This window comes from Moschus berezovskii, chromosome 8, assembly GCF_049115385.1.
Source record: "Moschus berezovskii isolate FMDL1 chromosome 8, NW_MosBer_1.0, whole genome shotgun sequence".
NCBI lineage: Eukaryota > Metazoa > Chordata > Mammalia > Artiodactyla > Moschidae > Moschus > Moschus berezovskii.
Genome location: NC_142467.1, coordinates 66,134,511 through 66,146,876, shown reverse-complemented (window position 1 = coordinate 66,146,876; position 12,366 = coordinate 66,134,511). Strand labels below are relative to the sequence as shown.

The window sequence follows — 12,366 nt, the reverse complement described above, 5'->3', positions numbered from 1 at the left end:
AGGGTGACTAACAGTCCACAGCCCAGAGCAGGTGCCCTATAAACGGTCATTCACCCCCTCTTCTTCCTCTAGGTCATTTAATAACTGCTTGCCATGGGATCAGGATGGTTAAGAGGAGGCGCCTGTCCAGTCCTTGCCTACATGTAAGCCTCTACAACTAGCTCTAACAAGAGCAGTTCCCTTCAACCGTGCCACTGCAACTTGGTACCTCCACTCTCACCTCAGATATGCAGCTACCATCTGGACCTTGACCATGAAGTCCACAATCACTCAGTTTTTTCTCCTGGCCTTCCCTTTGGCCCACAGTGGGAGATCCTGTATATGTCCCTCAGTTTCTCAGTGCTAACAGCTTTCAGGGAGTGTATTCGCACCCTTCCAAAATGTAAGCACCAGGAAAAGTGCTAATGTGCACCGTATACACTGAGGCAGGCCCTGCTATACACTTACAGTCCATATACATGCATATATGGCCTCAGGAAGCCTCCACCCACCCCATGCTACAGAAGAGGAAAAAGAGACCCAGTGATGAATTCACCTGCCCATATGAAGCAGCCTTGGAACTGCAGAGCCAGGATTCAGTTCAGTTCAGTCGCTCAGTCGTGTCCGACTCTTTGCGACCCCATGAATCACAGCACGCCAGGCCTCCCTGTCCATCACCAACTCCCAGAGTTCAATCAAACTCACCTCCATCGAGTCGGTGATGCCATCCAGCCATCTCATTCTCTGTTGTCCCCTTCTCCTCCCACCCCCAATCCCTCCTAGCATCAGACTCTTTTCCAGTGAGTCAACTCGCGGCATGAGGTGGCCAAAGTATTGGAGTTTCAGCTTTAGCATCAGTCCTTCCACTGAACACCCAGGATTGATCTCCTTTAGAATGGACTGGTTGGATCTCCTTGCAGTCCAAGGGATTCTCAAGAGTCTTCTCCAGCCAGGATTAGAGCCTCCCTATTTAACCATTTTGTTACATGCTCACAGTCTGGGACACCTGTTTCTGGGCACTGAGCTTGAGGTTTGTAAAACCTACCAACTGACTACTGAACACTGGAGCAGATCTAATTGGGAGGTGATACCCAGCCCCTCAATCTTGCTGGCAAGCCTCCCTAGACTTTGTGAATGAAGGCCAAGGAAGAGAAATGTTGCAGTGACTCCCTCGGAGCTCATATTTCTTTCCTGTGGCAAAAAGTGCTTATTTCAGCATCCATCATCTCCCTCTTTGTTGTGTAGACAATCTGCCCTGTCTGAGGATTTGTGCTGTTATTATGAGTTTGTTTATTATTGGATTTATTTCTCCTATAAGCAAATGTGTTCACAACATTCCATCAGGGAATCTTCTTAATTGTCACATAAATGTCATCTTATGTAAATTGAATATTTATCTTTCCACAGAAGGGGTGGAGGGGAAAGAAAGGATAAACAACCTTCAGTCTTGGAGAGGGGAGGCGGTTCCTGTTTCAGTTCACAACTCACCCACGTGCCTTGAAAGTCAAAGGTGAGGTTGAAGAAATTATTGGATCATCTTTGAGGGACAGCCAAAAAGGAGGGGTTAGAAAAAGTTGGCAATGATGCTTTGAGGATATTGGGCCTGGCTCCTAGGTCTCCCCCTCCCCCAAACCCCGCCTGAGTCCAGACCACCCCCTCCCTAGCTGGGAGCATCTGAGAAGGCTGCAGTTTGCCCCCCACTTCTCCCCATCCAGAAGGCCAGCCAGGCTCCTTCCTCGAGAGAAGGTGAGTGCGGCGGGCGCAGCGGGCTGGGTGGGTGTGGCCCGCGGCTCCGGGAACGGACCCAAGGCCCCGCCAGCGCCCGAGAGCCGCCCGACAGCCCGCCTGCCTGGCGAGCGCAAGCTCTTCTTCCAGAAACTGCGAGGATCCCAGCGCACTGTTTGTGCACCACAAGGTCAAGTCGGGAAGTGGAGCCGGAGGAGGAGGGGCGAGGAGGCGAAGGGTGGGGAGAGGGGCGCCCCGCTTCCTCGCCAAGTGCCAATCCTTGGAAGTTGCCCCTTGGTTTTTAACCCTTTAAGGGGAGTGGGAAGGAGCAAGGGGGAAGTGGATACCCTCGGGGAAACTCCTACGGGAACCAGGACGTGCAGCCACCCACCCACTCACCCATCACTGCGTTCCTAACCCCCCGGAAATGCGGGGCTGAGCCGGGCGCCGGGAGGCACTCGGGCTGGGGGAGGGGGCGACGAACCCGAGAGGGACCCTCTCTGCGGACCGCCCCTCCTTCTTGAGGTGGCCCACAATTTCAAGTTTCCCCAGCCCGGGATGTGAGTTTCCATCTGCTCTGGGTGGGGGAGGAGAGCCGCGCCCCCTCCCCCAGACTCGCGCGCGCCCCTCCCCTCCGCTCCTGCCAGCACTTTCTGCTCACTTCTGGCGCTGCAAAACGCCACGCGATTTATTCGTTTCGCATTTTTAAACCAGCGATTTAACCAGCAGGGCCTAGAGCGAGGGTCTTCCAGCGCTGGAACCCCGGGAGGCGGGGTGTTCTGTGCAAACCTCGTTCCCTCCGCGAGTGTCGCCTTCAGGCTGTTATTTGCAAAGAAACGTCTTTTTGACGCAGGGAGAAATGGCAAATTTTAAGTACGTCATTAATATGGCGCCAAAAGATTTTTTTAAGTATAAGCTTCTTTTTTTTTTTTTTAAAGGTTGCGGGGGGCGCCGCCCCGCTCTGGGGCGCGAAGGGGGCGGGGTGTGAGCAGAAAGTGTGAGTGAGAGTGGAGGGGCGGGGTATGTGTGTGAGTGTGTGAAGTGTGAGCAGACCTGATGGGACTTGCACGGGCGCAGCCGCCGCTTGGGCCCGGCCCTGGGGACAGGGCGGGCTGGGGGCGCCCCAGAGCCCGTGGGGAGTACAGGCCCGAGGTGCAGGCAAGAGGGCGGCCCAGCAGGGTACCCTCCACCCGGAGGCCTGCAACGCTACCTGAACCCGCTGCTGGAGCCAAACAACTGGGCGGGGGGGTGGACGGGAGGGTCAGGAGTGGAGATCCGAGTGAATAAGAAAAAAGTGGCTACTCCCCCTCCCTCGCTCCTCCCGCCTGCCCCCACCCCACCCCCACCCCAACACATTTTTTTTTTTTTCTAAAGAGATCACAAGGAAGTCTTGGTTTAAAAAGAAACAGAAACATACACAGGGGGGTTGGTGAATGGTGCCGACCGCGGCCATCGCAGTTGGAGGCTATTTGGGGGGGGGTGGGTGAGAGGCGTCCATGGAGTTACTTTGCGCCCACTTCTAGCGTGAAGGGCTTAGGTCCAGCGGGCTGACCGTCCCCGGCCAGGGTGCGGTGCCGGGGACCCCACGGCCCCGGCCGCCTCCTTCGCTACGACCCCGGATGGATGCGCGCCCCCCGCCCGCCCGCGCCGGCCCCAGGAGCTCCGGGTTTCAGGAGCATCCTTCCCACGCCGGCCCCAGCCGCGGCGCGTAACCGTGGGTAGCGCCCCTCGGAAGGGCACCGCGGAGCAAGGTAAGATCCAGCCCCCGGCGACTGGCCCTGCGCATCTCCACGGCGTTATTTTGTTTTTTGCAACAGATCTGCCAGCGCTTCTCGCTCCCTCTCTCTCTCTTGCTCGCTCGCTCCCTCTCTCTCCTGCTGGCTGCCTGTTCTAGGAAGCCAGCGCGCGCGGGGTGGGGGGGCCGATGCACAGCACAGGGGAGATTGCGCATGTTGGTCAGTCGTGTTTTAAAGAGTACATTGCGGGGAGGCTGAGAGGGGCGCATGCAACAACAACTTTTGGAAGGGTGAGCTTGGCGACCTTCTTTATTAATGACTGCGGCAAAGCGCCCCTGGGCCGGGGAAGGGGCGCGGGCGGGCGGGGGCGCGCCTGGGCTGCAACTTGCCCCGCGGGCTCTGGCTGGGCGGATGGGCTGCGGCTGGAGACCTGTGCGGAGAGGAGGTCGCCCGGTCGGGGACGTGGGTTCGGAGGACCCGGGGCTATCTGCTCTCCTGTCTCCCCGAGTTTCATTTTGTTGATACGCAGCACGTCCGGGCGCCGAACCGGGTCGAGCCGGTGCACATGACCCCGCGCTGGGCTCACGTGCAGCCGGTCCGGTCCCAGACACCTTCCGGGGGCCACCGCCTCCGCCCTGTCGCCCCCTCTCCCGGCTGGGTGCACGCGGGCTATGCGCGTGGGGGCAGCATGCTCGGCTCCCGGGCGCGGAGGCTCTGCACAAATTAAGCAGTTTTTTGGAGGGGCGGGGGATACCCTTTCCAGGTGAGTACGGAGGGTTCACAGCTTCAGCGCGGGGGGCGCGGGCTGGGGTCGGGGGCAGCCCCCCGGTCCAGGGCTGCGCGGGAGTCCAGCGGGGGAGAAACGCTGCTGGGAGTGGAAATGTACCGGCGGCCGCCGGAGCGGCGGGTGCGCGCCCGCGGGGCGACGGCAGGGGGCGTGGCCCTTGTTTACCTTCTCCCAACTCTGCCGGTTCGCGTCCCGCTCTGGGGACGGTTCTGCGGTCCCCTGCCCTCCGCCTCCGCCCCGATCCCTGGGTGGTACTGGGAAGATGTAGGCAAGTGGCGCCCCGAGCTTGGGACTTACACACCTGACCCCCAAATGAGTGACATTGCAGCCCCCGCCCCCACCAAGCACCGCTGCAGTCCCTCTCCCGGATCCCCGGCCCCGCCCCGCCCCCGGCAGTGGCATCTTCCCGGCCTCACCTCCTTCCTCCCTCTCTCCCTCCCTCCTTCCCACCCACTCGCCTGCGCCTGCGGAGCGGCTTCTGCCCGCCTCCTCTCCGCCTGGGTGCAGACTTGTGGCTCCCTCCGGTCCCTTCCCGCTTATCCCTGGCCCCTGAGATACCCTGTGCTTCAGTCCAAGGAGAGAGGGGGTCAGCTTGGTGGTTCGTAGCTTTAATGTCAGAAAAGGAGGATGTCTGCGAGACAAGCAGGAAGGCTTCACTGTAGCTTCTAGAGGCCCTGGACACCCACCCTTCCCACACACACTCTCCGTCTCCCACCACACACAGCTGCCACCCCCAAGGGGCTCGACTACTCTCACCCGTTACACCTAAGCTCCTCCTTCCGCTCCCGGGTCAAGGCCACCTCCCGGCGCCACCCCCTGCCCGAACTGCTTCCAGCCTGTGCTGGAGCCCCCCGCAGCCACCTCCGGCTCCTCCTCCCGGCTCCCGCGGTCAGAATCACGCCGGCGCGCCTCCAGCCTGCCGTCCCGCGGACTACCTTTAGGGGCAGGCTGGAGGCGCGCGCCACCCCCCTCCCAATCCCCTTAGCCTTTGCTGCCGGCCGGGATGTTTTTCCTTAGCACCTTGTCTTCTGGTTTCATGCCCTGGGCTGGTGGGGCGGGAAGGGTTGTTTCCCTTTGCTCAGTGCCAAGGGCAGGAAGCATCCGGCGCCTCTGGTCTCTGCAAATTCCCAAACCTTGCCCTCGCGCTTAGCATTCTCTCTCGTCGTCCCCCACCTTGAAATTCCAAGACACGAAGTTTTATACAGGGTCTTAAGTTTGCAGGGGTCATCAGGAGGCATCGCGTTTGCACTCCTAGACAGGAGCTGAGAGGACACAACTGACTGCTACCTTGCCTGTGTTGGAATGGGGAGGGGCCCTGAGCTTTGAGGCCAGACAAGCTGTCAGGATGTCCCTTTAACGTTTATGTTTGCTAAGTTAGTCTTGGGCCTGGGTGGTGGTGGGGCCTCCTGGCCTCTCCTCCTAGGGTGACATTAACTCCCTCCCTTCACTGGTAAAATTCCCAGTAGGACATTTGGCAGAAGAGCTGGGCAGGGAGCTGCCAACCGGGCCTGGCCCTGTTTCCTGGGTTCCCAGGGTGCTGGCTTCTCCCCTACCCTGACTTCCTTTCCCACCTTAGGGCCCCAAGTGAAGGCACCATCTCTCCTGTCCCATCTTCCTCAGGCGGGTTGGGACTCGCAGAACGATCTAACAAGCAGAGAAGGAAAATAACAACAGAATAACTGTAAGAGGAAGGAATGAGTAATAAAGCCGACCCAGGCAGGGAGGAGGGCTTTCATGTTTAAGAGATGCTATTTGCTTTTTAGGTCACAGGCTGCAAAATCAGGCTTTGATCCGAAGTGGGCGAATAATTTATTGAGAAAGTTTGCATGGTAGGGGAAAAAAGGGATGTTTGTTTGATCTGGAGGCCTCTCAGTTGTCCCAAGTGCTGTTGGCTGTTGTCTAGAGTGGAAAAGCATTTGGTTCCACAGCAAATGCCTCACTGAGGGAAGTCCTCGCCCCAGGCAACAAGACTTGCAGTGAGTGTTGGTTTTGAAACTGTTTAGCCAAGGGTCTCCCCAGCACTTTTGGAGTTGAAGTGTTTAAGGGTAGAGTTGTTTGGGCTCGGGATGCAGCAAATGTTTCCAGAACATTTCCCATCCAACGTGCTTTTCGTTTCCCCAAATGGCCTGGCTGAATGGCCAATAACACTGATCCAAGAGGCAGTCGGAAATCTCCACTTAGCTTTTGTTGACAGGTGAGATGGGACTCTGATCCCCAGCCCCCAAGTCCTTCCAGAATCTTGAGGTTAGGCTTTTGGCACTGATTTCCACACCCTTGAGGTTGGGGGCAGGGTATTCTGATTAATCGTTGTTCCAGTTATCAGGGAGGTACTTATCTTATACCCAAGACCCAAGTCAGACGCTTCCAGTCCAAATTCTTCACAGCTCATCCAGCAGGCTTTTTCTGGGACTCACAGTTTTCCCTTTGGGGTCTCTAAGGGGAAGCCAAGTTGGAGTTGTGAAGAGGGGAATATCCGTGCCTTGCCCTGTCCTCCATGTAAGATCCTCACTATGTGTCTCAAAGTTGAGGCACCCAGGAGGATTCTCAGGAAACCCATAGGAATCTGGAGTACCCAGCCACACTCCGAGCTGAGGTCTGCGCACTGTGTGCTCTACCCCTCCCCCCAGGTGGGGGCAGGGCTCTCTCTAAGGTCAGACAGCCTAAGGTTGAGTGCTGGCTTTTTTTCTTTTTTTTTTTTTGAGTGCTGGCTTTGCAGTCGCCAGCTGTGGCAGTTGCTCCGTGCCTCAGTGTCTTCATCTGCAGCTGTGGTTTCTGACAGTACCTACCTCATGGTGGGGGTGTGGATTAAGTGATATGTTGCATAAAGAAGGCTAAGCGCAAAGCCGGGCATGGGATAAGCACCTGATTGGTATTAGCAATTCTTTCTATTAATAACCCGGATAGGACCCAATGCAGCTGACCTTTGACCTCTCCCCTTTAAGGTAGGCCAGAGAGCCAGCTCCCTTCTCTGAAGAAGGAACCAGAAGGACCCTGCAGTTGCCAATGGGCAGTCATCCGTGGAGTGAGTGTGCTGAACTTTGCCCTCTCTGAGGTGGAGGGTAGGGTGCGAAGGTGCTGAAGGACAAAGTAGGCAAAGCCCCTTTCTGTCTCCCAGTATCCCCTTGGCATGTCCTCAGAACTGGGTCTGGAGGGTGGGTGTGGAGAGTGTGTTCTAGGGGAGCTGGGTGCCCCTGTTTACAGGCGAGCAGTGATGGGTGTTGGAGGAGGGTTAGGATTCCCTGTGATTGGAGAAGCAAGTCTGAGGATCTGTGTGTACAAAATCACTGTTGTCACAGCAGTTACTGTCCCTGAGAAGGCATTAAAGTTAATGAGAGATAGGAAAGAGTGGGGCTCTGACCCCCATTTAAAACAGTTTAAGAGTGTGCAGCTCTTGTTTTCTGAATGTCTGGCCTTCCCGACACAAGCAGGCTCTGAGGACAGGTTTTCCAGCCGAAATATCATTAAATTGTATTAGCATCTTATTACACACACGCCTTAGCGGTCTGCCTCAGACAGGGAGAGTTTTTGTTTCTCTTTGAAAGATTGTGTCTGGAATGGTAAATTGCCTGCTTGAAAGCCTTTTCCTCCCCTTTTTAAAGGAGGAAGACGAAATCCTGCTGTGTGTGGTGGCAGGCTGGGCAGGCTTGGTGGCCCCCAGAGAGGAGAGGCCGGAGGCCAGGTTGGGGTGTTTTAACTGCCCAGGGAGCTGCTGCAGTAGCAGGCCTGAAAGACCCACTGTTTCCAGGGTCAGCTGGAGGGGCGTTAATGGAGGCCTAGGGTGTTTATTTGAGTTTATTTGCGGAGAGGTCTTTAAAGGGGGCTGGCATTGGGCATTGGTGTTTCAAGTCCAGACCTGAGGTCCCCACTAAGACCAGTGGCTAGTGCTGCCAAGAAAACATCTGCCACCAAATTGCTGCCCTATTACTGAGTTGACATTGATCATTAGCCAGGAGCCCAACCAAATAAAGCCTCTTGGAAAACGTGTGAGGTTAAGACGGGGAAGGCGGGCTGTGCAAACAGGTCGAAATCTTGGGCTGGGGTGTTTGCTCCCACAGGCTGCGAGCAGGCTGGCTGGGCTGCGTGGCCCCACATTTCTGGAGGGAGGAGACAAGAACACACTCAGCACTTCATGTGTACCAAACCCCTGTTATGTGCTGGGTACAACTCGAAGGGGTACTGGGCACCAACCAGGATCCCAACAGTTATACTTTTTCTTGTTGTGGAACATATACTCTGAAGGAGAAGGACATTCAACAGGTAGCTCAATAGACACTTCTAAAGAAGCTGAGTAACTGGGTGGTGGGCTTTCTTAACTAGATAAGGCAGCTGGCATAGACCTCTGTGATGTTTAAGCCGAAACCTGAAGGATGAAAAGTCAAAGGTGCCTAGATTGTGTAGACCATTACAGGCACAGAGCACACTTGTGCACAGGTCTGGAGGCACGGACTGTCTGTTTCAGGGAATGAAAGGAGGCTGGTTTGACTGGGAATTGGTGGGAAACGGGCTGGTGGTCAATATGCAGTAAGCAGGTACCAGATCATATAAAGTCTTACGGTTAGAAGCTTGAGTTTTGCCCTTGATCAACAGGAAGCCTGTGAAAGATTTGAAATAGGACATATGAATGATCTGATGTATGTTTTTTGAAGATCATTTTGGCTACTGTGTGGATCCTGGATTATGAGGGAGCAGTAGTGGAAGTTGGGAGATGAATGAGAAGTCCTGTGAGAGATGAGACTGGCCTGGACCAGTGTGGAAGCAGTAAAGATGGGGAAGGTGGCTGGATTCTCTGTGTGTTCTGGAGGGAGCGCCCACTGCACTTGCCAAGGGTTGGCGGTGGGGTGGAGGAGGCACAGCACGGTTGCTCACTGAAGGGACTCTAGGACATCCACACTCCCAGGGGAGGGCTGTGTGTGTCTCCATATCTGGGGAAGGTGTGGGAGTGCAAGCGGACTGGTGGCAATGGCAGGAAAAGGGGACACTTCTTTCCCAGAGTCTCCTTTGTGGTACTTTCTGCCCTGAAAATAAGTGCCTCATGACCTTGAATATTCTCCCAGGGCAGACCTTGCTTTGGGAGAGGTTAGGGGAGCCAGCGGAGAGGAAAAACGAGAGGCCAAGATCAAGTCTTGGCACCCCCATCCCCCACCTGCATGTGTAGCCCCGGATTTCAGCTTTGGTAAGAATCCTCCGAGTCCTCTGTGCAGGGTTGGAGGGGGACGTCATGGGGCAAAGCCTTGTCCTGCAGGGGAAGCCAGGCCTCATTTGAGGCTTCTTTGGCCACTGAGAAGCAGCTTACCTGAGGCAGGGAGACCTTTCGAACAGACTTGGTTCAAAGAAAAGAAGCAAAGCAGTGGTTTCCCTCTGAAGCCTAGTTATTATTCCAATTAAGCCGCCGCAAAATCTGCTCCCATAATAACACGCTGTCCAGGAGGACTCTGGGGTGTCTCACGGAGGAGCTGGCTGAGGGTGGGGTGCAGGTCTGCGTGCTGACAGGTCACACTGGTCCTGGGCAGCAGGAAATGGCAGTAGGAAGAGGTCTTGGCAGTCAAGGGGTCCTGTGTTCAGGGACCTTCCTTACTGCACAGCTCACTGCCTTGCTGAGGAGGCCTTCAGGTGGCTGCTGGTAAAATTGTTCACCTGGCCCGAGTCTGCTGTGGTATTAATAACCGGCACCCATATGGAATGCCAGCCACTGTGCTAAGGGCTTTATGCTGCTCTCCTTCACTCACCAGCTGATTCTGGCCCACAGATGTGTTTAGTTTGGCCCTCTCGAAGTGTTTTAAATATCTAAATCAGTTGCCAGCACTTTAAGTTCAGGAGATTTATGTAAAATTCCAGATCCAATTTGTGTCTTTGGGGAGGTGTGTCTTTCCCAAGGTCCCTGGTCTAGTGAGGGGTGGAGATAGGATTTGAACTTGGCCTCCCTGAATCCAGTGCTGCTGCTTTTATGCTATGGGACAGCTTGGCTTGCAAGTGCCTGTTTGCTGGAAATGAAGAAAAATGCCATTCATGTAGAGGATTTCAGAAGAAAACAGACGGGTTCACTCAGAGCACTTCTCTCCCTTCCTACCCGCCCTGTGACAGCTGGGTTGGCAAGGTTCAGGCTGGAGTCAGAGTTGCATTACAGTTACCTCTGTCACACGCAGACCCCAGAGGCCAGCAGGGATGGGCAGGGATCTGGGGGGTGGAGTGTTCCCGCCCCACTCAGTCATTCAGCCTATGGCCTGAGCCACTGGGCTGAACAGAGGCAGTAGTCTCACGGCCAGGAGCATGGTCTCCTGAGTCAGAAACCTCTTACAAGAACTGTGATCTTGGGCAAGTCACTCAACCTCTGAGCTTCATTTTCCTCACCTGCAAAAGGGAAGTAGCCATCATGCCCACCAGCACCAAGGGCCGGTTCTGAGGCCTCATTGGGGTCCCTGTGTGCCAGGATGCACCCCTTGCCTAGCAATGGGTACTTAGCCGTTTCAGCTCTGGTTCCTGCCTCCTTGGCATCCGTGCTCCTTCCCACCAGGCATGCCTCCAGACCTCCACACCCTCTGGAGAGCACTTGGCCTCCCCCTTTGCAACTGGGCAGCAAGCAGCCCCAGTGAACCTTCCATCCTAACCCTACTCTTGGGAGACATGGGGATGGAGAAAAGCTCCTGGCTAAGGTCAAGTTTGAGGCCGGAGGGTCCTTCTGAGTAGCTCAGAGTTCTGGGTAATTGCAACCCACCTTAGAGAGCCAATGCTCCTAAGGCCTCTGCAAGTCCACAGTAAAATAAGGTGACCCCTCCCAGGGTTCCACAGGAGCAGACTTGGGGTGACAGCAGGTGGCAAATGGGATTCACAGTGGGGCTGGGCAGCCCTGTTGGTCGGCACCTGGGCTTTCTCCCTACTGACACTGGTTCCTTGTCCTTTGCTGTGCACAGTGAGGCAGCCCAGGGTCTAGGCTGACAGAAACATAGTGAAAAGCACCATGGACTCCAAACCCCAGGTCTGTTCTCTGAATTGGGACTCAGCCACTGACTAGCTGTGAGACCTAAGGCAGGTTAACAAGTCTCTCAGTGTGCTCCCCTCCAAGAGGGGACCAGGGCAGACTCTGTCACACAGGACTCTGCAGGATTAGAGGAAATAGTGGGTAGGAAAGCACTTCCAACAGGCAGGAGCTGACAAGGGCACAAAGGCAGCTCAGTGTGGGCTCGGGGATCAGACCACGTGGATTCAAATCCCAGTTCAGCCAAGCCACTAGCAGGACAAGGCACTGAGCCTCCCCAGTAAATGAAGCTAATAGCTCACAACTCCCCAGGTTGCTGGGAACGTGAGATAGCTGAGTTGGCATGGGTAGGGGAAAGAACTCAGTGTGGGAGAGTCGCCCTTCTGCCTTGAAGCTAAACATTGTAGTGGAGGGAAAGTGAGTTTGTATTTTTACCTGGAGATGGACACTGAGGGGAGGGTGGGCAGCGCAGCCCATTCACTCTGGCCTTGGTGTGGCTCAGAACCCAGCTTGGAGCCTCCCTGCCCCCACCCCAGTTCCATGCCCCTCTGGCTGCCACTCGCAGGGTGTGCAGAATGTGCGCTGAGTGCGTGTGGGCTGGCTTGTCCCTCAACTCCCATAGCCTGGTCCTCCTGGGAGAGTCTGTCTTGTTTCTGTGCCCTCCCTCCTCTGCGTCCAGCAGGGCACCACTTGCAACTTGCAGGTGGGAGTGGATTCCGTGGTGGGTGAGGGAGCTCGGGCGGGGCAGGTCCAAGTCACTGTTCATTCTGGGGCTGCTCCCTCATTGTCACCTTTGACTAGATTATCTGTTGTGTGAGGCTCTGGGCTCAGGAGATGAGAGGTGCTGCCCCCTCCCCCAGCCCCAGGGCCCATGTAGGTGGGTAAGAGAAGGGCGAGACTGCCTGAGGAGAAGGCCAGGGCATGGCCTTGTTCTCATTCTTCCTCTGCAGCGGGGCGAGTGTGGGGAGGTAGATGGATGGGCAGTTTTCTGAGAGGTTGAGGATTTCCCGAGCCGCCTGTGAGTATAATGGGGCCTACTTTCATTGCAGATGGAAGAGAAGAGGCGAAAGTACTCCATCAGCAGCGACAACTCTGACACCACCGACAGTAAGGCCTTCCATATGGGGCTCCTTCAGGGAAAGTGTTTGAATAATTGTCAGGACCAC

The 12,366-nt window shown here is 55.8% G+C and overlaps 1 protein-coding gene across 9 annotated transcripts in view; it reads left to right on the top strand.

Annotated features, from left to right (window-relative positions):
• Positions 1-1,787: 1,787 nt before the first annotated feature.
• JADE2 (jade family PHD finger 2) overlaps positions 1,788-12,366 on the top strand; it is a 50,354-nt gene continuing 39,775 nt past the window's right edge. For 3 of the 9 annotated variants that reach the window (XM_088838654.1, XM_088838655.1, XM_055429102.2), the window contains exons 1-2: positions 3,614-3,730; positions 12,250-12,307. In XM_088838654.1, coding sequence (XP_088694780.1) covers positions 3,629-3,730; positions 12,250-12,307 — 160 coding nt within the window. In that variant the 5' untranslated portion in view covers positions 3,614-3,628. Of the gene's footprint in view, positions 1,895-2,743; positions 3,456-3,613; positions 3,731-3,793; positions 4,204-7,169; positions 7,315-12,249; positions 12,308-12,366 lie in introns of those variants that run through there. The other 6 variants (XM_055429109.2, XM_055429110.2, XM_055429111.2 and 3 more) reach the window with 6 other exon arrangements.